The 23,596-nt window shown below is 36.4% G+C and overlaps 3 protein-coding genes across 5 annotated transcripts; all 3 read left to right on the top strand.

The window, feature by feature from the left end:
* Positions 1 to 917: 917 nt before the first annotated feature.
* Positions 918 to 5,900, top strand: LOC132307502 (uncharacterized). Of its 2 annotated transcripts, none has more exons than XM_059805289.1 (7): positions 918 to 1,410; positions 2,079 to 2,429; positions 2,546 to 2,594; positions 2,691 to 2,994; positions 4,073 to 4,148; positions 4,819 to 5,026; positions 5,581 to 5,900. In XM_059805289.1, exons 1-6 carry the CDS (start codon positions 1,075 to 1,077, stop codon positions 4,993 to 4,995), a joined length of 1,293 nt encoding a protein of 430 aa, XP_059661272.1. In that variant the 5' UTR covers positions 918 to 1,074; the 3' UTR covers positions 4,996 to 5,026; positions 5,581 to 5,900. The 2 variants fall into 2 exon arrangements, with proteins under 2 accessions (XP_059661272.1, XP_059661273.1); XM_059805290.1 differs by lacking the exon at positions 5,581 to 5,900 and adding an exon at positions 5,165 to 5,572.
* A 1,921-nt stretch (positions 5,901 to 7,821) lies between these two features.
* On the top strand, positions 7,822 to 23,138 carry LOC132307501 (uncharacterized). Of its 2 annotated transcripts, XM_059805288.1 has the most exons (6): positions 7,822 to 8,368; positions 9,150 to 9,589; positions 9,705 to 10,023; positions 21,041 to 21,119; positions 21,995 to 22,234; positions 22,776 to 23,138. In XM_059805288.1, exons 3-5 carry the CDS (start codon positions 9,770 to 9,772, stop codon positions 22,211 to 22,213), a joined length of 552 nt encoding a protein of 183 aa, XP_059661271.1. In that variant the 5' UTR covers positions 7,822 to 8,368; positions 9,150 to 9,589; positions 9,705 to 9,769; the 3' UTR covers positions 22,214 to 22,234; positions 22,776 to 23,138. The 2 variants fall into 2 exon arrangements, 1 of the variants encoding a protein (XP_059661271.1); XR_009482249.1 differs by lacking the exons at positions 7,822 to 8,368; positions 9,150 to 9,589; positions 9,705 to 10,023 and adding an exon at positions 10,806 to 11,108.
* Positions 8,027 to 9,726, top strand: LOC132309669 (uncharacterized). Its single transcript, XM_059807957.1, has 4 exons — positions 8,027 to 8,368; positions 9,150 to 9,401; positions 9,541 to 9,589; positions 9,701 to 9,726. Exons 1-4 carry the CDS (start codon positions 8,027 to 8,029, stop codon positions 9,724 to 9,726), a joined length of 669 nt encoding a protein of 222 aa, XP_059663940.1.
* Positions 23,139 to 23,596: the final 458 nt, after the last annotated feature.

Here is a 23,596-nt window from a genome sequence, read left to right as displayed (position 1 = left end):
ATCTTACAACAAATGGACGTTACCAAACATACTTCCGATTACTATTCAAATCACTCTACAACAAAATACTTGTTTTGTTTTTGGTTAAAACAAAACGCCAAAAATAAAACGCGAACCAATCATAGCCTAAGTCATAAAAACATTATCAATAGATATTGTTCTCACGCTCTGTGCACTCTTTCTCCCGTTTTTATTATTTATGATTTAATTTTCTCGCTTTCACTCTCTTATTTTCAAATTCGTTCCCCTTTTTGCTCCATAAGTTGGAAAATTCTGTTGGTTGATTTTGGTCAGTAATACAAGGTAAGTGATCCATACTGGATGACTGACCGGCTGGGAAAAAAAAGGGTTGCATCACCAAGTTTTGCCAGGTTGTCTAAATTCTGGCATCAGATTTAAAATCAATAAGTCAGAACATAACACCGTTGGCCACTTGGCTTCTACCATTAAGTGTTAATAAGTGATTCCTTATTTCGAGTTATAAGTAATATTAAAAAGTGTACTTAGTTATTATGGATTTCTTTTTTCTTTTTTTAATCTTACGTAACTGTTTTTTTTTTTTTTGTTTTTTGACTTTGTGTAAAACGAATTGAAACCCACTTTTGTAATTACCTTTATTAAAAACCTAGCTCCATCAAAATACATGTTGAAAAATAATTTAATTACAAATACAATTAAACATTTATTTGTCACATTTTTTTTTTAATAAATAAAATCACATACATTCACAATCAATATGCTCTGTGAATTACTTCGTAAAAGGAAAATGCAGTAACAAGTGTTACAGTATATTTTTTAGAAGGTTTTGTGTGACGTGTGAGAGAGGCGCATAAAGGTTACTTTTTGTCTACAAAATTTTAGACTTTTTAACGTGAGATGTGTGTGACAGTACCTCGTTGCCACATTAGCATTCAAGATGGAGTACGAGTCACATGACAATGCCATAGGAGGGAACGCATGCGCACGCGAAGTTCTCTCTCTCGCATTCTTCTGGAACTGAAAGGTCTCCCTCTCTCTCTCTCTCTGCATATATAGATACATATATGTAGCGATAAACATACAGAGATCAGAAAAATGAAGCGTTCCGGCGACGAATCGGCCGACATTTCGGCGCACGACCTGGAATACCGATCAACAGCCGACGACGCTTGGTACTGCGTCCAAGTGGTTCTCGAAAGCGAGTCGTTCATGGTCAATTTTGTGGACTTCGTCGAAGCGATGAACGAGAGATTTAATGCTGGGGATTTTCAGACCCTCCAAGCCGTCGACGACTTTGTTCGCCGCTTTCGACCGGTTTCGGCTCAGGTACAGGACAGCCAGTGCTCCAAAATTGTCGAAGGCTTGACGGTCTGTTCCTCGTTCCGATTCAAATGCGACGACGTTCGCTTCTACGACGCCGTCGTCGAAGCGGTTAGTACTTTATATCTTGATTTCAGGCTTAATTGTGTACTACTATATATAGATATATATACACATCGTACTTGTTATGAATATCTAGAAATGGGAATGTTCATTGTTTGATTTTTAGACCTATTTTATATCTAGTACAGATCCAGAATTGGGTTTTTGATATATGTACTTGTTCTTTGGTTATAAAATTTGATTATAATTCTTCAACTTTTAGACCTCCTACTTTGTATCTTGTTCTGGTTATGAATTTATAGAATTGGATCTTTCATTTATGTAGCTATTATTTGATTTTTGGAACTTCTACTTTATATCTAGCTCCTTATGAATATCTAGAATTTGGTATTTCATATATGTAGCTATTCTTTGATTCTCAGACCTTCTACTTGTGAGAAGGTAAATAGCTTAATGACAAAGACTCTCACCTCACATCTTGGAGTTCGGGAGTTTGAATCCCCTTGGGACCACTCCCATGAGAATTTTGCCCCGGTGGTGGATTATGGGGTGCTCTAAGAGACCCGACACTACTATTGTCCCAAAAAAATAAAAGAAAGAAAAGGGTAAGGTGGTAACAAACTAGTTAAATTCATTTCTTAGGGTTTACTCCTCTAGTTAAATTAATTTTTTAGGGTTTACTTCTCTGTAATTTTGTATGGACTTGGATTTGATAGGTGCATTACGAGGAGCATTCATTTGCGAAAGCAGAAGAGGAGTGTATGTGCACCTTTGTGCTGTGCTGGCAACATGGTCCGAATTTGGGTAATCTGACATTTGCGAGAATTGCTAATATATGCACAATTCAATCTGCCACACGACCTGATTTCAAAGTGGCATCCTTTGCAAAGATGGCAAGGGAGAAACTTGAAATTGCTCCTCACAAATCTGGTGCAATTTCTGAAGGCGAATTTTCATTGGGTAATAAATCTAATGGTGGTATATGTAAAAGGGCTAGCCCGGTGCACAAGGGTTCCGTCTCTGCAGGGTCTGGGGAGGGTTTGTTTCGTCATGGGCTGCAGGCAAGCGTACGATGTTCTAATATTTTTTTACTTTTTTAGTGTAAAGGAACTCAAATAGCTATAAACTATTGCATACATGATCTTAGTTTGAAGTTATGTTTGTTTGTTTGTTTTTTTTGTAGAAAACAGAGAGTACTAGGCAGTTTGGTAGTGCAGTAAGAACAACTGAAGGTTTGTTCATACCTTCCTTATGTGCTATTAATAATAAAGTACTGTAATTTATTATGACAAAGTACATGGTCCATTTCTTCTTTTCCTGAAAGGCAGGGTGGTTAAGGACTGATCAAGATCGAGACATCGGTGGAGAATCTTTAAACATGAATGGCACTGAGGAAACTCGCAGTCACCATTTTATATTAATAGAGAATTTGGAGAGAGATTTGTCCCCGTTGTCAATTATGAAATTCATACAAAAACAAACTTCTATCACACCACTAGCATATGTTTTTCCAAGTTTGTCATCAGAGGCATATGCAAGGGGTTTAATTGTATTGGATTGCGAAAAGAAGCATAAGAACGTATATCAGTTTTTGGATAATCCTGATCACGTCATAATGTCTACAAAGGGAAGGTATGTCTTATCATCATTAAAAGCTCTTTGTTCATAATGTATTCCTTTATTCCCATTTTTCCATCCTATGGTTACTTTGTTGGCGTTATTGTAGTCATTTAAAATGTCTGGTTGTTTTTCAGCTCATTGATGCATTACTTTTTTTTCCCGAGTACTACGATAACACTGTAAAGTTTGGTTCCTTAATGCCGGTTCAGAGAAAGCTCTATTTCAATATAATTTGTTTAATTATACATTTGGTAGTAGAATTCCCTTGGTTTATTTTGGTCAATGATGTGGATTGCTTCATAGATGTTCCTTTCACGATGCAACAGGGAGCAATATTGGGTGGTTGATCACTTGATCTGGTGTTTGAGATTATTAGACCAGCTGCTTAGTCACTGGTTTTGGGCTAGGCTAACTTTGACCTCTTGTCAGTATTTTTTAAAATCATTAGTAGCATGACAGTAGTACTGTTTATTACATATTAAATTTTATCCCAGTGGTCAAAAATATTTTTTGTTATATAACGTCTCGCAGTGAAAGAGCAAAGAGAACATAGAAAAAATAATTGAAGTATTTATTATGATTGTATGGCCTAGCTCAAATTGAAGTGTTATCATCTCTCTCTCTCTCTATCTCTCTCTCTCTCTCTCTCTCACAGACACACACACACACACACGCGGATACATCTACTTTGACAAGTAACACAATTGTATGTATATACATTCGTAGTCATGCGTGATGTTTTTCTTGTATTGTAATGGGGGCCTGTCAATATTACCCTGTGATAAATATTACATATAATTTGTTGTAGGGTGGTCACTAGCATGCCGTAAAAAAGACTGCCTATCAATATTACCCTGTGATCCTGATAGGGATTTTAACAACCATGGTTAACTGGGAGGGTTCTCTTGGTACACTCACAAGAATTTAAGCTTTCAGAACCAACTTAAATCAGTTTTTGTTCTAGAAATTGTTTATACTCTGGTTGCAACATATGCTGTAAGGGTTCAGGTCATAAAAGTTACTTGCATAAAATGTAGTGTGTTTGTTTTTTCAATTGCCGATAAGTACACTCATTAATTCATTTATGCAGGCCATGGGTTATCAGTGAAAAATCATTGAGGCATGCAACCTTTAGAACGAAATTTGAGAGCTTGATAAAATATCAGGTAAGAAAAGCTTTACTGTTGCACCGGTACACGATAATTTGAGAGCTTGATAAATTATCAGGTAAGAAAAGCTTTACTGTTGCACAGGTACAGGATGATTGGAAGAGAGAAGCAGTGTGTGTTTTGGGTGGTTGTTTTGTGTGTGTGTGTGTGGGGGGGGGGGGGGGGGGGGGGGGGGGTGGGTGGTGTGGGGGTGTGGGGGGGTCTTATTATAAGATGACAGCCCTTACTTAGCAATCAAGTGTCTTAATTTGACAATTTAGTCATTTCGTTTGAATGAAAAAATAAATGGAGACAGTGTGAAATAGAAATTTGAAAATGAATAAAAGCATTTGGATACGGTTACATACTTCTTTTTGGAATGTATAGTAAAAAATTTTAACATGAAAAGAAATAAAGAAGCTATGGGAGCTTCTAGGTGGAATACTGAGGCTGCTTGCCCTATGTGTTATTGTAATGATTGTTCATTAATTAGGGAGGGAGTGAAGTTGGTAATTTTTTTCATGATGGAGGAGAAAACAATGTTTAGGTAAATTTACAGCAGGGGTATGAGTTGATAAAAAGGCTTGCCTAAATAACAGTTTTAGAAAAGTTAACTATTCTATTAATTAATGTCAATTGTGGACTCTGTATGTCTCTGATAATAATTTTCAGCATTTACTTTTTGCAGCATAAAATTCAGAATAAAGTCATTGATGATGAGTTAAAGATCGTTAATTCAGGAACTGAAGAGTACAGGACAGCTAAGCGTCTAAAGAATTTACACAAGGACTTTGTGGATCATCAAAAGCGACTTCACTGGAGGTTGGCTTCGGAGGAAAGGAAGATCTTGCAGTTGAAAGATTAAACATCAGGTTTAGTGATCATAACACATGAAGGTAAGAAACTGGATTTGTTATACTAGTAGTTATTGGTCTTAATTGATGACTTATAACATTTAAAGCTAATTTTGACACATGTGAGGTGTGATCGCTAAGAACTTTGGTAACATCTATGATCTCAAAATGTGAATGCAGCTTAACAATACAGTGGTGGGAGTTCAATGATAGAAATGAATCAAGAAGTTCAGCTCATTGAACTTGAACAGAGAGCCTTTCATATAGACCTTCTTAAATGAAGGCGCGCAGTTTTGTTTTGAATTTGAGATGCAGTATATGGTTATCTAAAGAAAGAGAGATGATACCTCTGTGACTGCATCCCACACTTGCCATTTCTGCATATTTTATTGGTCATTTAAGGTGACTGATGTTTCAGTTGCTATCTTTTTGGATATACTGCTACTTAATAAAATATAAAGATGCAGAATGGAATTTACCCAATAAAGAAGCATCTAATTTTGCTTGGATACCTAACCATAGGTTTTATATTATTGTCCTTTTATGTTAACATCAATAATATTAGTATTAATGCCCTTGTTTTCTTCGTGTTTTAGATTGATCAGGATGTTCTCTGAGTCACAAAGGATCTAGTTTAGTTGCAATCAAGCAGGGACCGAGATTAGTGGCCTACTTGAAGACAACAAGGAGTGCATCCAGGCATAACCATTGTTAAACAAAAGCTTAGATACCCACTGATTCCCATACCTTGTTATACTTTGCTTTCAATGTTCTAGCTAGTTAGCATGACATGTTGTTGCTTCACTTGTATGGCATGAGAACTTGAGGGGGTTGTGTTTTGTTGTTTGTGCATGTTAAATCTTCACTTAAGCAGAAAATTCATCAATGGAAAGAACATACATTTTTCCTAGTTCTACACATTCCCTTCTGTTATTGATTGGAAATGGACGTGTCAATGTGTACTTATTTGATTGCTTATTCTAATTGGATCAAAACAACTTCCTGGAAGCAGAATTTCTAATTTAATCCTTAGCAGAGCTGTGTTTAGCGAAAAGGTATTTAGTGTGCCTGGTGCACACAACACGCCCGAGAACAGACGACTCTGATGGCCCGGTGCTCGGTGCATCGGCCACACTGAAAATATTTTCCTGTTTCGCAGCCTTCCCATCCCGTTATACATTTCAAGCAGTGGTTAAAATCTAGCTTCTTATTACCACACAACCAGCACAAGCTCATCATTGATCTCGACTTGGTTGGGTTAGGCACAATGGACTCGAATGTAATCTCCCACTCTAGAAAAATAAAAAAGAATTACACATGATTTTGTCATCTTACGTAAGAGAAAAATTAGGTAAGACTCGCAAATAAGTGATAATAGACTAGCGTGGTTTGGGTACATATATAAATTTTCATAGAAGCTAATAGACAAAAATAAAGTAGATTGGAGTTTAATTTTATTTTAGATCAGAGTAGAGGAGCAGCATAACTAATATGGAATGAAGTTATTGAAAATAATTTTTGATACATAAAACATAGTATGTGACATGATAGATAATAGAAAAGAATGAAAATAGAGAATTTATGGGATTGATTCAATTCATACAAGAATAAGACAAAAATAATTGGTTGAATGTAATAAAATATTCTGAAAATTTGAAAAAGAATGAATGTGCTGTTGCTTGGTTAAGTGGGTGTTTGGGATTGCTTCTCTATTATTGGAAAACACTTTTATTTTAAAAAATTGCGGTGTAATGTCTTTGGTGAAAAATAAAGCTTTTGTAAATGGTAGACGTTAGGTATAAAAAGCGCGTTTAAGTGAAGATGGGAATCGTAGCTTTTAAAATTATGTTATGGTAGAGGTCCATATTTTTAGGTAACTATTTTTCTTATAGACAATTTAATCATTTTATAATTTTTATAAATATAATTATATCCCTTCTACAAACAAATAGCAAACAATATGGACTTAATACGATTATTAATTGTGGTTAAAGTGTTTAGTTTTATTTTATGAAATGTTATCTATATTGCAAAATATTATATTATTAAATTTCATTATTAGATAGCATATGAACAAATTTGTTTAATTTATTCCAAATCAGATACAAATTAATCATCATTAAAATATGTTTAACTCATTTATATTTTAGTACTCAATACAAATTTGATATCATAAATGTGATATTTAAAAAAAATAAATAAAAAAAATACAAGTTGATCTGTATAGATTATTGAACTCAATAAAATTTTATAATATTTAATATTAGGGAATTAGTATATGTTTAGTGTAAGGATAATATAGTAAAATTAGTAATAAAAGTACTTTAAACCAAACAAATTTGAAAGTGCTTTGAGTATAAAAGTACTTTATACAGCGTGTCACTAAACGCTTAAGTGCATCTTACTGACAGCACTCTTATAATAGCTTTACTATTAAAAATGCTTAAGTGCATCTTAGTGACAGCACTCTTATAACAACTCTACTATTAAAAACGCTTTTAACATTATAAAGTAATCCCAAACTGGCTCTAAAATCTTAATAAAAAACATTTTCGCACTATATACTCGGTAGATTTTCGACTCTCTCATAAGATTACTGTTTGTTTTATACAGACAGCTTCAGGAAAATGAGCATTACATATCAGACAAAAGACCAAAACTTACCATATACATATATATATATCTACTCCGTAAAAGATTTTACGCAAAGGAGGAGTAAAAAAGAACGTATTAATTTCCGGAAAAAGAAGGTTGACAGAGATATATATATATTTATATATATACAGTACATATATATGTATGTAACATTCTAATATTTTTTTAGAGTACACAGTACATGTAGCAGTAACACGCACCAGGCACCACTCTCAGAAACGATACGAACAAGGGGAACGCACCACTCAGAAGTTTTGTCTCGCTTTCTTCTCCAACAGAACTCTCTCTCTCTCTTCATATATACATACACACATATAAATACAGATATACATACAGACGACATTTTAATATTTTTGAATACTCAGAAACGATACAGAGATCAGAAAAATGATTCGTTCCAGTGACGACGAGTGGACCGACGTTGAGGCTTACGACCTGGAGTTCCGATCAGCAGGGGACGAAGACGCTTGGTTCAGCGTCCGAGGGCTTCTCGAAGGCGAGACATTCCTCATCAAGTTTTTGGGCTTCCTCGAATCGTCCGACCTGAGATTCAACGCCGGCGATTTCCAGACCCTCCAAGCCGTCGACGAATTCGTTCGCCGCTTTCGACCTGTTTCGGCTCAGGTACAGGACAGCGAGTGCTCCAAAATCGTCCAAGGCTTGACGGTCTGTTCCTCATACGAATTCAAATGTGACGACGTCCGTTTCTACGACGCCGTCGTCGATGCTGTGAGTCGACTTTAGCTTTTTCTCCTATTTCTCTCAGTTGCCCTAATCTCTGTGTAACATTGTGATTTCAAGCTATATAAATAAATATAGATGGTTTATTTTCACACATATCGTACTGGTTAGGAATCTCTAGAAATGGGTATTTCACGTTTGTAGCTACCTTTGTTTATTAGAGTAGAATTTATTAGAGCTTCTACTGTATATCTTGTTCTGGTTATGAGTCTCCAGAGTTGAGTCTTTCATGTTTGTTGCTGTTAGAAATTCTATATTATATCTCGTACCGGTCATGAATATCTAGAATTTGGAATTTTATTTATGTAGCTATTCTTTGATTTTTAGACCTTCTACGTTTGAGAGTTTAAATGTAACAAATAAAAAATTGAAAACAAGACCCAGAAAATCGATGCTTACCAGCTTTGGATACTCGGCCATTTTCTATCACTTTCTAGCATACACAGAAAATGAAGGAAAGTGGAAGAAAAAGAAAAGGAAAGACGTGTATGCAGGGAGAGAGATTAGACACGATGTCACCAGTTTGCGTATTGAATTGGGCACTAGATATCAATAATATGATCCATTGAAAATTGAAATGAAAAACAGAGCATCCCCAATTAGTCGAATTTGTTGCTACAATTGGTTAAAAAATTCCAAACCTTGACTGACCAATCCATGACTTCTTCTTCTTCTTCTTCAATACCTGCTAATTAACTGCTCTTCCATCACTGTAGAAAAGAAATCGGGAGTACACATCTTTAATGTTTTATTGGATTGGAGTTGATAGGTACACCATGAGCAGCATTCATTTAAGAAAGAAGAAGAGTGTATGTGCACCTTCGTGCTATGCTGGAAACATGGTCCAAATGTGGGTAATCTGACATTTGCAAATATTGCTAGTATATGCCTAATCCAATCTGTCGAGCAACTCAATTCCAGAGTGGCATCATTTGCAAAGATAGCGAAGGAGAAAATTGAAATTGCTTCTCTTAAATCTGGTGCAATTTCTGAGTCAAGTTTGCTTCATCATGGGCTGCAGGCAAGTTATTGTTTATGATGTTCTAATTTTTTTTATTTTTTTGGTGTAAAGTAACCCAAATGACTATAAACTAAGTAGAGTTGAAAGTTACTATTGTATACATGATCTTAGTTTGAAGCTAAGTTTGCTTGTTTTGTAGGAAACAGAGCCTTCCAGACAATTTGGTAGTGCAGGAAGGACAACTGAAGGTTTGTTCTTAACCTTTTTTTTTTCCTAGTTGTTTCGTAACCTTTTATATGCTATAAATAATAAAGTCTATTATGACAAATTACGTGGTCTGATTCTTCTTTTCCTGAAAGGCAGGGTGGTTATACAAATGTCATGAAAGGACTGATCAAGATCGAGACTTTGGTGGGGAATCTTTCATCATGAATGGCACCGAGGAAACTGGCGGTCAACGTTTTATATTAATCGAGAATTTGGAGATAGATCTGTCACCTTTGTCAATTATGGAATTCATACACAAACATACTTCTATCTCACCACTAGCATATGTTTTTCCAAGTTTGTCATCAGAGTCATTTGCAAGGGGTGCAATTGTATTGGATTGCAAAAAGAAGCATAAGAACGTATATCAGTTTTTAGATAATCATGATCATGTTATAACGTCTACAAAGGGAAGGTATGGCTTATCGTCATTGAAAGCTCTTTGTCCATAATTTATTCCTTTATTTCCAATTTTCAGTCCTATGTTTACTTTTGTTGGCATTGGTGTAGTCATTTAACATGTCTGGTTGTTTTTCAGCTCATTGATGCATTACCATTTCCCAGACTACTCATTTAACTCTGTAAAAGTTTGGTTCCTTAATGCTGGTTCAGACAAAGCTCTATTTCAAATAGTTTGTTCAATTATACAGTGACTCTGTAAAAATTTGGTTCCTTAATGCTAGTTTAGAGATTGTTCTATTTTAAATGGTTTGTTGCTTTGTAGATGTTCCTTTCATGATGCAACAGGGAGCATTATTGGGTAGTTGATCTAGTGCTTTGAGATTATTAGACCAGCTGCTTACCACTGGTTTTGGGCTAGTCTAATTTTACCTCCTTCCTTGTCAGTATTTTTAAAATCATCAAAAGCATGACAATAAACTGTTGGAAACGGGGGCATTAAAACATAAACTTTGGATGAGATTATGAATAGATTTCGTTAAGAATTATTTGCGGATTTATAGACGAGCGCATTCCTCTCCGCATGGAGATGAACGTGGTATATTTATTTTCTCAAATCCGTTACCGGGTGAATGAAAAATTAGCTCTAAAGTAAAGTGTTTGATAAGCCTAAATGGGTTTGCAAAATGTGAAAAATGTTTGTCCCACATCGAAAAAATATTAAAACCTAAAGGCACCCTGAGGCCTATATAAAGCCCCCCTTGAGGTCATTCCAAAGCACTCCAATTCAGAATCTTTTTCTCTAATTTTGAATTCTCTCCTTTCTCTTCTTCTATAAGTGTCTGTGGGTACGAACCCTTGTCTTTGAGTTTGAGCCTTAGTCAGTCACTTTTAGTTCAAGTTTAATCAGTCACTCTGAGTTCGAGTCAGAGAGTACTACACCGAGTCAATTCGCCTATTCCTTTGGTTTGTAGTGCTACTACCGAAGGAAGTAAAAGTTGTTGTATCCTGGGAGATAGACGCCACTGAGTCCGTTAGCACCATAGCGGGGCGAATTTGTCTTAAGGACAGAATCAAATTCTAACCTCGACTTATTTCCAGGTTCTTTTATTTTTGTTTTATTTTATAAGATATTATATATATAGATTTAAATAGTAATACTATAGTGTATGGTATACTTAGACCATATTTTTGGACTACAATCTTAAGACAGACTCTGCTTATACTATAGTTTAATTATTTAAATATTGTTGTTATTTTATTTCTGTAAATTTGATTGTGGTCTGTATATTTAATATATATTTGACGAATGGCAAGTATAAATACTACTATGCTTAATGTTCCCGTCAGTCATGGGAGAAGCCCGAAAAATTTAATGGGGCGGAATTTAAAAGGTGGTAATAGAAAATGATATTCTACCTTACAACTCTATATTTGAGCAAGTACCTAGCTGAAACTGCCCCAGTGCTAGAAGAGGGAGAAACTGACATTACAAAGCTAGGAGTTGTTAATGCATGGAAGCATGGAGACTTCCTATAGAGAAACTACATCCTCAATGGATTGGACAACACTCTATATAATGTGTACAGTCCAATGAATACTGCTATAGAGCGAAGTACTGAACCTCTAGCATTAATTCACAATGATATCTGTGACTTTAAATCTGTGCCAACCAGAGGTGGAAAAAGTATTTCATTACTTTTATTGATGATTGCACAAGATACTGTTATGTATACTTGTTAAGAAGCAAAGATGAAGCCTTGGAAATGTTTAAACATTACAAGAATGAGGTTGAGAATCAACTTGGCAAAAAGAGAGGTGGTGAATACGAAGTACCATTCATTGACATTTGCTCAGAACATGGTATTATTCACCAAACTACCGCTCCTTATTCACCTTAACAAAATGGTGTTGCTGAACACAAAAACCGTACCTTAAAAGAAATGATGAATGCTATGTTGATAAGTTCTGGTTTAAATCAGAATTTGTGAGGGGAAGCTTTGCTTTTTGCTAACTGTGTTCTCAACAAAATATCTCAAAAGAAAACAAATGTGATACCTTATAAATTATGGAAAGGTCAAAAACCTTCCTATAAATTTTTAAAAGTGTTGGGGCGTCTAGCTAAGGTTGCGGTTCCTACTCCTAAGAAAGTTAAAATAGGACCAAAAACCTTTGATGGTATTTTCATAGGCTATGCACATAATAGTAGTACATATCGTTTCCTTGTGCATAAATTAGACATTCCTGACATCCATGCCAATATAATTATTGAGTCAAGGAATGCTTGTTTCTTTGAGGATATATTTCCTTGTAAAAATCCTCTTAAAAGAAATCATGATATTGCTAATAGCAATATACAAGAAAATATAGACCAAGAGTCTATAGATGATGAAAATAAGGAAGAATCTAGATGTAGCAAAAGAGTTAGAACGTCTAAGTCATTTGGTCCTGATTTTCTGACATATATATTGGAGAATGAGCCACAAAGTTATAAGGAAGCTGTGTCTTCTCCTGAAACTCCTTTATGGAAAGAAGCCATAAATAGTGAAATTGAATCCATCATGCAAAATTATACTTGGAAGTTGGTGGATCTTCCTCCTGATACAAAACCTTTAGGGTATAAGTGGATTTTCAAGAGGAAAATGAAGCCTGATGGTTCAATAGATAAATATAAAGTTAAGCTTGTTGCTAAGGGATACAGACAAGGAGAAGGCTTGGATTATTTTGATACATATTCACCAGTCATAAGAATAACATCCATTAGATTGTTACTAGCTATTGCGTCATTGCAAAATTTAGAGATACATCAAATGGATGTTAAGACTGCATTCTTGAATGGTGAATTAGAGGAGAAAATCTATATGGAACAACATGAAGGTTTTATTGTTCCAGGAAAAGAAAAGAAAGTGTGCAAACTTGTAAAATCCTTATATGGATTAAAACAAGCACCTAAACAATGGCATGAAAAATTTGACAAAGTGATGTTATTGTTCAAACTGGAGAGAGAGAGAGAGATCATGGTGGCTACAGGAAATGTGTATCTCATATGTATAAAACCCTGAGCCTACAGTGGCTTATATAAAGATACAAGACTTAGCTAATTACACAATTACCCTACCAACAATATGCAATTACATAATGACCCAAAATATTCTAACACTCCCCCTCAAGCTGGAGAGTATATATCACATAATCTCAGCTTGGAACAGATAGTCCTTAACCAATTATGACGCAATACTTTGGTAAACATATTAGCTAATTGATCTTCAGACTTCACAAATGGAGTAGAGATGCTCCCACTTAATATTTTTTTTCGAATGAAGTGACAATCAACTTTAATATGTTTGGTCCTCTCATAAAACACGGGATTTGATGCAATGTGAACAGTTGCTTGATTATCACAGAACAATGAAGTAGGAGTTTCAACTGTCAACCCAAGTTCTTTTAGAAAATGTTGTATCCAAGTCAACTCACTAGTGGTATGGGCCATTGCCCTGTACTCAGCTTCAGCACTAGATTGAGCTACCACCGTTTGCTTTTTACTTTTCCATGTAACAAGATTTCCTCCTACAAATGTGCAGTAGCCTGTAGTAGATCTCCTGTCTGAAGGAGAACCAACCCAGTAAGCATTTGTAAAACCTTCCACCCTGAGACGACCATTTGATTTATATAGTAACCCAAAACCTGGAGCTTGCTTGAGATATCGGATAATCCGAAGAGCAGCAACCCAATGTGGCATTCTAGGAGCTCCCATGAATTGACTTACAACACTAACTGCATATAAAATATCAGGTCGAGTGATAATGAGATAAATTAATTTCCCAACAAGGCGAGGAAATCTGCTCGGGTCATTAAATAGATCACCCTCATCAGACACAAGTTTTGTATTTGAATCCATAGGAGCATCAACTGGACGACCACCCAACATACCTGTTTCTTCTAATAAGTCTAACACATATTTGCGTTGAGATAAACTTATACCCTTCTTGGATCTAGCAACTTCAATGCCTAAGAAATACATAAGTTTAACCAAGTCTTTAGTATGGAATCGATTTTGCAGAAACAACTTCAACTTAGCAATGCCTTCGAAATCATCACCCGTGATCACTATATCATCTACATACACCACAAGAAAAATGAAGCCAGCTTTAGTGCGCGGTGAAGTACTGAATGATTGATCTGGCATCTGTTAAGACCAAATTCTAATGCCGCCTTAGAGAATTTTCCAAACCAAGCTCGTGGAGATTGTTTCAATTTATACAGGCCTTTTTAAGGCAACAAACAGTGTGACGATACTCCCCCTGAGCAACAAACCCAGGTGGTTGCTCCATATAAACTTCTTCAACTAAGTCACCATGCAAGAAGGCATTCTTGACATCCAATTGAAACAACGGCCAGTTACAATTGGCAGCAATGGAAATAAGTACCCGAATAGAAGAAATCTTGGCAACAGGAGAAAAGGTCTCATCGTAGTCAATACCATAAGTCTGTATGTACCCTTTTGCCACCAGACGAGCCTTCAACCGCTCAATAGACCCATCGTGAAGGTATTTAACAGTGTTGACCCACTTATAACCAACCGTTTTGGAGCCCGGAGGTAAGGGAACAAGATCCCAAGTCCGATTACGGTGAAGGACATCCATTTCATCTACCATGGCTGTGTGCCAATCTGAATTAGAAAGAGCATCCTGCAAAGTCTTGGGAACAAAAGTAGCAGACATTTTGGATAAAAAACAAGATAAAGAGGATGAAACATTATGGTTGGAGACAAAGTTAGAAATGGGATGTGCAGTAACACATGACCGAATACCTTTATGGAGAACAATAGGCAAATCATTAGGCAAAGTAGATGGCGTCGGATCCGAAGACTCTGAAGGAGATGGAGGGAGCGAAGTAGGCGGTCGAGGTCATCAAGTATAAACCTGTAAGGGGACAACGGATCGAGGAGGTGTGGGAGCAGGAACTAGAGAGGGAACAGTTGGCATAGGTGGCTCAAGAGTAATATCGAGAGGGGTAGTAGAATCAGAAAAATAGGGGAGAGACTCAGAAAAGGAGACATCAGCACTAATGAAATAGTGCTGAAAATGAGGACTGTAGTAACGATAACCCTTCTGAGTGCGAGAATACCTAAGAAAAAGACACTTAGTGGCACGGGGGTCGAGTTTGTCAAGACCAGGCCCAAGGTTATGGACATAACACACACATCCAAAGACCCGAGGAGTAAGATTAAACAATGCGGAGTTGGGAAATAGAATAGAATGAGGAGATTTCCCTTTTAACACCAACGAAGTCATCCGATTAATAAGATGACAGGTCGTAAGAACAGCATCACTCCAAAAACGTTTGGGAACATTCATATGGAATAAAAGGGCACGACATACTTTCAGGAGATGATGATTTTTACGTTCAGCTACTCCATTTTGTTGAGGAGTATAAGTACAAGATGATTGATGAATGATGCCTTTAGCATGAAAATAAGTCTCAAAAGGGTCCGAGAAAATATTCTTTGGCATTGTCAAAACGTAAAACTTTAATGGAACATCCAAATTGAGTTTTTATTTCTTTGCGAAATATTTGAATAATAGATAATAGTTTAGAACGATTTTTCATTAAAAACAACCAAGTCATACGAGAATGATCATCCACAAAAGTCACAAAATACCGAAATCCATTACTAGAAATATGTTTTATTGGGCCCCATACATCTGAATGAATTAACTGAAAAGGACTAGCGACACGATTATTAGCTCTCGGTTTGAAAGATACACGACAATGCTTACTAAGCTGACATGTTTCACAAGACATGGACTCAATATGACTAAGACTAAGACTGGGGACTTGATGTTGCAAAACTGATAATGATGGATGGCCGAGACGACAATGCCACTGGAAAGGAGACAAAGATGACTGAAGAGCTGTGGGAGATGGTGCAAGATCAAAGTAATACAAGCCACCTACTTCATGTCCCGTACCAATCCTCTTCATTGTCTTGAGATCTTGAAAAATACAACATGAGGGATAAAATGTAACAGAACAATTAAGAGATTTAGTAATTTGACTAATGGATATCAAATTAAAAGGGAATTGAGGAATATATAATACAGAGGAAAGGGACATAGAAGAGGTGAGTTGGGTGGTTCCCACACCCAAAACTTTAGTGGAGGAGCCATTAGCAAGAGTAACACTTTGAGAGGAAGGAACAGACTGAAAATCAGATAAGAGATGAGGACTACCAGTCATGTGATCGGATGCGCCAGAGTCAAGAATCCAAGGACTCTGACGAGAGGATAAGAGACATGCAGGTGCACTACCTAATTGGGCAAAGGAAACCATGGAAGATGAGGTTGAAGGCCGTTGTTGAGACATAAACTGAGCGTACTCATTGCGGGAAATTGTCATGGTGACCATAGCAGGCTCAACAGCCACTTGTGGAGCAGTTGGTGTGGCAGAGAAAATAGAATCCCCTTCATTAGAGGTTACTTGATGTGCATAGGAAGAAGGTGGTGGTTTCCTATGAAGATCCCAACAGTGATTGACAGTGCGATTAGTAAGACCGCAGTGAGTGCAGAGTTTTGAGTCTCTGCCTCTGCCACGACCACGGCCACGACCACGTCCACGGGTAAAACGACCGCCATTGCCACGAGAAGGCTGATAACCACCCTGGTTCACAACTAATGCAGAACGTTCACTGCTATGAGGAGCAGTGACACTACTTAAAGCACTCCCGGAAGCGCCACTAGATAAACTAGCACACTGGAGTCTGGAGAACATATCATGAAGAGAGGGAAGTGCAGGGCTACCCAAAATCTGTGCACGAATAGATTCGTATTCGGGTGACAAGCGCGTGAGAAACCAAACAGCATTAAAATCCTCACGTTGTTGTTGCATGCTCTTCACATCAGAGGTGATAAGCTGATACAAGTTCATTACTTCACAAATTCCCATTGACTGGGAGAAGTATTCTGCGAGACTGTGAGTACCTTGCCGGAGGTCAAAGAATTGTCTGCACACCTCATAAATTCTGGTGATATTACCAGTACTTGAATATAGCTGTTGGAGGCGATTCCGGATCTCTTTGGCAGTATCCAAATACAACAGGTTGGAGCTAATATCGGGTTCAATACAATTCAGCATTAAGGAAATGATCCAAGCATCCCTTTGTTCCCATGAACTGAAATCTGTATCACTGTTTTTAGGCTTATCCTTAACCAAATGAGAGCCAAAGCCTTTGGCTTTCAGAAAAATAGCTACTGACTTGGCCCATAAAATATAGTTCTTGCCATTGAGCTTAACCGAAGTCATGGGAGGATTAAAAGAAGCAGAAGAAAACAGGTCTGAACCGGCAGCCATAGAGAAGGAAAGAGAGAAGAAAACCGAACCTGAAGAAAAAAAAAAAAAACTGAATCCGGATCCGGGCAGACGAGCCGGATCTGATCAAACGGGCCGGATCTGGTCAACTGGGCCGGATCTGGTCAAACGGGTTTGAATCTGGGCAAATGGGCTAAATCAAAACCAGTTCTCTGCTATTCCGGTTTTTATAAACCAAGGTTGGGATAGCTTCACGCCTGCAGCCAAACACCACCCTTCTCCTTCACAACCAGCGCCGGCGAGAACCAGAACTCTGCCACCGCCACCGACAATAAACTCCAACACCTGAGGTTCGCAATGGAGAATCAAGGCTAGTACACACCCTAGCCCTTGCAGCGGTGACAGTAACCCAACACCAGCAGCAATCTAACAACCGAGCAGAGAGGGTTCGCGATGATAGAACCTCTGTAACTTGTGACAGCCAAGGCAGCCTCGGCCAACAAAATGAAGGGCTTTAGATTTGAGAACGACGGACAAGAAGCGTTGACACAACGACAGCTTCAAACCTCCGGCTCTGAGCAGAACGACGGCGAAACCTTCGGCAAAGAACATAATCGACTTCAATTTGTAGAAGAACACCACAGATGCAATCACAACCACAAACTTAGTTTCCCATTGTTTCGTACCGCTCTGATACCATGTTCAAACTGAAGAGAGAGAGAGAGATCATGGTGGCTACAGGAAACGTGTATCTCATATGTATAAAACCCTAAGCCTACAGTGGCTTATATAAAGATATAAGACTCAGCTAATTACACAATGACCCTACCAACAATATGCAATTACATAATGACCCAAAATATTCTAATAGTGATCAAATGGTTTTAGAATTAATGAGTGTGATAAATGTGTTTATGTGAAAAATACTCAAAATGGATATGTCATTGTGTGCCTATATGTGGATGATATGCTAATATTGGGTAGTAATGATATTACAATCAAAACTACTAAAAAGATATTGATCAAAAATTTCGATCTGAAAGATTTAGGCATAGCTGATGTCATACTAGGAATAAAGATTTCTAGAACATCAGATGGTCTAGTATTATCTCAATCTCACTATATTGAGAAAATATTAGAAAAGTTTAATAAAGAAGATAGTAGTCTTGTAAAGACTCCTGTTGATGTAAATCTTCTTTTATCGAAAAATACTGGTCTTAGCATATCACAACTTGAGTATTCTCGCATTATAGGAAGCTTAATGTATTTAATGAATTGCACACGACCAGACATAGCATACTCAGTTAATAAATTGAGTAGATATACAAGTAATCCAGGAAAGAACCATTGGACTGCAATAATCAGGGTTCTAAAATATTTAAGATATACCTACCATAAGTTATGGATTACATTATTCTAGATATCCAGCAGTACTTGAAGGATATAGTGATGTTAATTGGATATCAGATACGAAGGATTCTAAATCCACTGATGACTATGTCTTTAGTATTGGAGGGGGTGCCATATCTTGGAAATCTTTAAAATAGACTTGTATTGCCAGATCCACTATGGAATCTGAATTTATTGGTTTGGATAAAGCTGGTGAAGAAGCTGAATGGCTTTGTAATTTTTTAGAAGATATTCCAAATTGGCCTAAACCTGTGCCCTCTATATGTATACATTGCGATAGTCAATCAGCAATTGGAAGGGCACAAAGTAATATGTAGAACGGTAAGTCTTGACATATACGTCGACGAAATAATACCGTTAGACAATTGCTCTCAAGTAGGATAATCTCAATAGATTATATCAGGTCAAAAGATAATTTAGCGGATCCGTTTACAAAAGGTTTGACAAGAGAGCAAGTGTATAGTTCATCAAGGGGAATGGAATTAAAGTCGAAAGCTAACGAGTCATCTTAATGGAAACCCAACCTAGTTAACTGGAGATCCTAAGATTTAGGTTCAAAGGGACAACAGAAATTCTGAATGGCTCACCAGAAGCACTGGGAAGATTTAATCTTCAACCCATTACTATGATGAGACAGTGTTACCTATAGCGATGAGTAGGATAAGCTATGCTTTTAATGACTCTTATCCCTTGAAAATTCAAGTGGGGTATAGTAGGATAATCTTAATAAGAAGTCACCTATATGAGTGTGAAGTGGGGCCACTTCTATGAGAACTTCTAAGGCTAAGTTTTCTAAAGCACTCATGAAATACCAGGAGTTGTTCAGGGCCATATGAACACAACTATGAGAACCAACTTTGTGCGGGAAGGAACTGTGTGTTTGCTATTGTATTGGTTTACATCAACGGCTGAACAGTTTAAGACATCATATTCACTAGTTAACAAGTAAATCCGATAGTAATACACTAGGGAAGGTTCAGGCCAAAAACTACCTATCCCGATGCAGTTACTTTTCAATAGTACTCTCTCTAGTGTCTGTATCTTCTTCATTTGCAATTTACACAAATTTCCATTCATGTGGGGGATTGTTGGAAACGGGGGCATTAAAACATAAACTTTGGATGAGATTTTGAATAGATTCCGCTAAGAATTGTTTGCGAATCTATAGACGAGCGCGTTCCTCTCCGCAAGGAGATGAAAGTGGTATATTTACTTTCTCAAATCCGTTTCTGGGTGAATGAGAAATTAGCTCCAAAGTAAGGTATTTGATAAGCCTAAATGGGTTTGCAAAATGTGGGAAATGTTTGTCCCGCATCGGAAAAATATTAAACCCTAAAGGCACCATGAGGCCTATATATACCCTCCATTGGGTTCATTCCAAAGCACTCCAATTCAGAATCTTTTTCTGTAATTCTGAATTCTCTCCTTCCTCTTCTTTTATAAGTGTCTATGGGTACTAACTCTTGTCTTTGGGTTTGAGCCTTAGTCAATCACTCCTAGTCTAAGTTTAATCAGAAAGTACTACATCGAGCCGGTTCGCCTACTACCGAAGGAAGTAAAAATTGTTGTATCTTGGGAGATAGACGCCACTGAGTCCGTTAGCACCATAGCGGGGTGAATCTATCTTAAGGACATAGAATCAAATTCTAGCCTCGACTTATTTCTAGATTCTTTTATTTTTGTTTTATTTTATAAGATATTATATATATAGATTATTATGTTATAATAATAATTATATATATACACACACATTATATTTATGCATAATATTTAAATAGTAATACTATAGCGTATGGTATACTTAAACCATATTTTTGGACTACATAAACCTGGTTATTACATTTTAAATTTTATCCTGGTACTCAAAAATATTTTTTGTTATATAATGTTTATTAGGGAAAGTGTAAAGAGAGAATAGAAAAAATAATTGAAGTATTTATTATGATTGAGTAGCCTAGCTCAAATTGAAGTGTTATCATCTCTCTCTCTCTGTCTCATGCACATAAATTTGGCGTAATGTGGTCACTAGCCTGTCAAAAAAAATAATAAAAATAAAATAGAATAAAATAAGGTGAGCCTGTCAATATTACCATGTGATCCGTATCAGGGTTTTAACAACCATGCATGGGTAACTGGGAGGGGTCTGTTGGTACATTCACAAGCGTTTATGTTTTTTTAGTTTTTGTTCTAGAAATTGTATATACTCTCTGGTTGCAACTTATGCTGTAAGGGTTCAGCTCGTAAAAGTTGCATAAAATGTAGTGTGTTTACTTTTTCAATGGCCGGTAAGTACATTTATTAATTCATTTCTGCAGGCCATGGGTTGTAAGTGAAAATTCATTAAGGCATGGAACTTTTAGAACCACATTTGGGAGCTTGATGCCAAAATCTCAGGTAAGAAAACTTCTACTATTGCACTGGTAAAGGATTATGGTGGATGATTGGGAAAGAGAAGCGGTTTTAAAAAAAAAATTTATATGGGGTGAGGGGGAGGGAGGGTGTATTACATTCGTTACACATGGATTTGAAAATTTCATATGATAGGCTCCACTCAGAAACTCAAAACCATATGAACATCTTGATTTAATGATTTAAACTTCAATTAAATTTATTTCTCATGTGATAATTTTTTGGGAGGTAGATGGTATCCTATAGAGGTTTTAGTATCATGAGATCCACAGTAATTTTTAGAAAGAGTTAGCAAGAATTATCAGATGACAGGCCTTACTTAGCAGTCAGGTTTCTTAATTTGATAATTTAGTTATTTTTTATTTTATTTTTTAAATAAAAATAAAAATTCCGAACAAAAAATCTATGGATGGCTTAACTTACCAAAAAATAAAAATCAATGGATGGTGTTATCAGTGTCCAGAAAGAAATGGGGACAGTGTAAAATAAAAATCTGCAGAGGAATAAAAGCATTTGGATATGGTCAATTTACATACTTCTTTTTGGAATGTGTTAATAACAAATTTTAATATGAAAAGAAATAAAGAAGCTATGGGAGCTGCTTCTAGGTGGAATACTGAGGCTACTAGCCCCATATGTTATTGTAAGATTGATCATTGATTAGGGAGGGAGTGAAGCTGGTAATTTTTCATGATGGAGCAGAAAAAAATGTTTTGATAAATTTACAACAGGGGTATGAGTTGATAGAAAGACCTGCCTAAATGGGAAACACAATTTTATAAGAGTTAACTATTCTTTTGCATATCAATTGTGGACTTTGTATTTTTCTGGTAATGATTTTCAGCATTTACTTTTTGCAGTATAAAATTCAGAAAAAGATCATTGATGATGAGTTGAAGATCATTCATTCAGGAGCTGAAGAGCACAGTACAGCTGAACGTTTGAGGGATTTATACAAGGACTTTGCAGATCATCAAATTCGACTTCACATGAGGTTTGCATTGGATGAAAGGAAGATCTTGGCGGAAAGCAAGATCTTGAAGTCATCCCGCAATTGTAAGATTAAACGTGAGCTCTAGTGAACATGTCAACACATGAAGGTAATGAATTGGATTTGTCGTACCTGTTTTAGTAATTGGTCTTAATTGATGATCTATACAATTGTGAGACACTACATGTATGATATGACCTCTAAGAACTTTGGTAACATCTATCATCTCAAAATGTGAATTTAGTGTAACAAATAAATGGTGGGAGGCCAATGATAGAAATGAGTCAATAAGTTCAGCTCATTTACCTTTAATGGAGAGCCTTTCATGTAGTTCTGGTAGGTTGGACGTCCCTGACCTTCTTACATAAAGGCCCTCATTTTTTTTTTTCTTTTCGAATTTGTGATGCCAGTAAATGGCTATCTAAAGAAAGAGAAATGATACCTTTGTGTGTACATCCTACACTTGCCATTCTGCAGATTTTATTGGTCATGGAAGGTGAAATATAAAGTTGCACAATGAAAATTTTCCAATAAAGAAGAATTTAATTTTACTTGGATACAGAGCCAAAGGTTTTATATTTTTGTCCTCTCAGCATTTTAACATCAGTAATATTAGTATTAACGCCCTCGTTTTCTTCTTGTGTTTATAGATTGATCAGAATGTTCGATCTCCAAGTCACAAAAGATGTAGTTTAGTTTGCAATCAGGCAGAGACGAACTGTGGGCTCATGCAAGAAGTTTTTTGTTGGTCTATCATCTTTGTTGACATTGCCTTTGTAGTAAATTCTGCAGCTTAGATACCCATGAATCTATACCTTGTTAATATCGCCCTTTCAATGTTATAGTAGCTAGTTAGCATGACTGTGTTGTTGTTTGTATGTGATGAGAATATGAGGGGGTTGTGTTTTGTTTTGTAATTTTTACAGAATAGTCTGTTTAAAGATCACCATCCTGCGTGTTAAAATTTAGAACCTTTTCTGGGGATTTCTTTCTATTGTAAAAAGGTTGGGGCTGTTCACTTGAGCAGAAATGTAAAGTTGCACTTTTCTCTCTCCATTTCTTTTGGGACTGTAGGAGTATGAATGTGAGAGATGTAAAGTTAAAATGGGATTGATGAGGGTACCACCCAAAAGCCTACAATGATGTGGGTAATTTTGTCAATTAACAATATAATTTTCAATATAAGTACCACCCTAGTTTTAATATAATTTTGTCAGGAGTGTGGGTGTAATTTATCCTAATGTCAATATAAGTACCGCTCAAAAGCAAAATAATGGTACTATAGGAGGTGCATATGTATATAATGATTTTAAGGGAATTATTGTGGTGGTAAATTTTGAGCCAGTATGCCACAATATAAAAGTATGACGGTTCAGTTCTCTCCTGATTTTAAAATAAATTTTTTTAGGAACTTTCAAATAACATTTCAAATGAGGAAATGAATAATCATAATAAAAAAGGAATTAAATAT

The sequence above is a fragment of the Cornus florida genome, unplaced genomic scaffold, assembly GCF_030987335.1.
Source record: "Cornus florida cultivar Cherokee Brave unplaced genomic scaffold, ASM3098733v1 CherokeeBrave_3.0.0_Hap2_Chr05, whole genome shotgun sequence".
Lineage (NCBI taxonomy): Eukaryota > Viridiplantae > Streptophyta > Magnoliopsida > Cornales > Cornaceae > Cornus > Cornus florida.
Note: the sequence above shows the minus strand (reverse complement) of the source record. Positions and strands in the feature narration are given on the sequence as shown.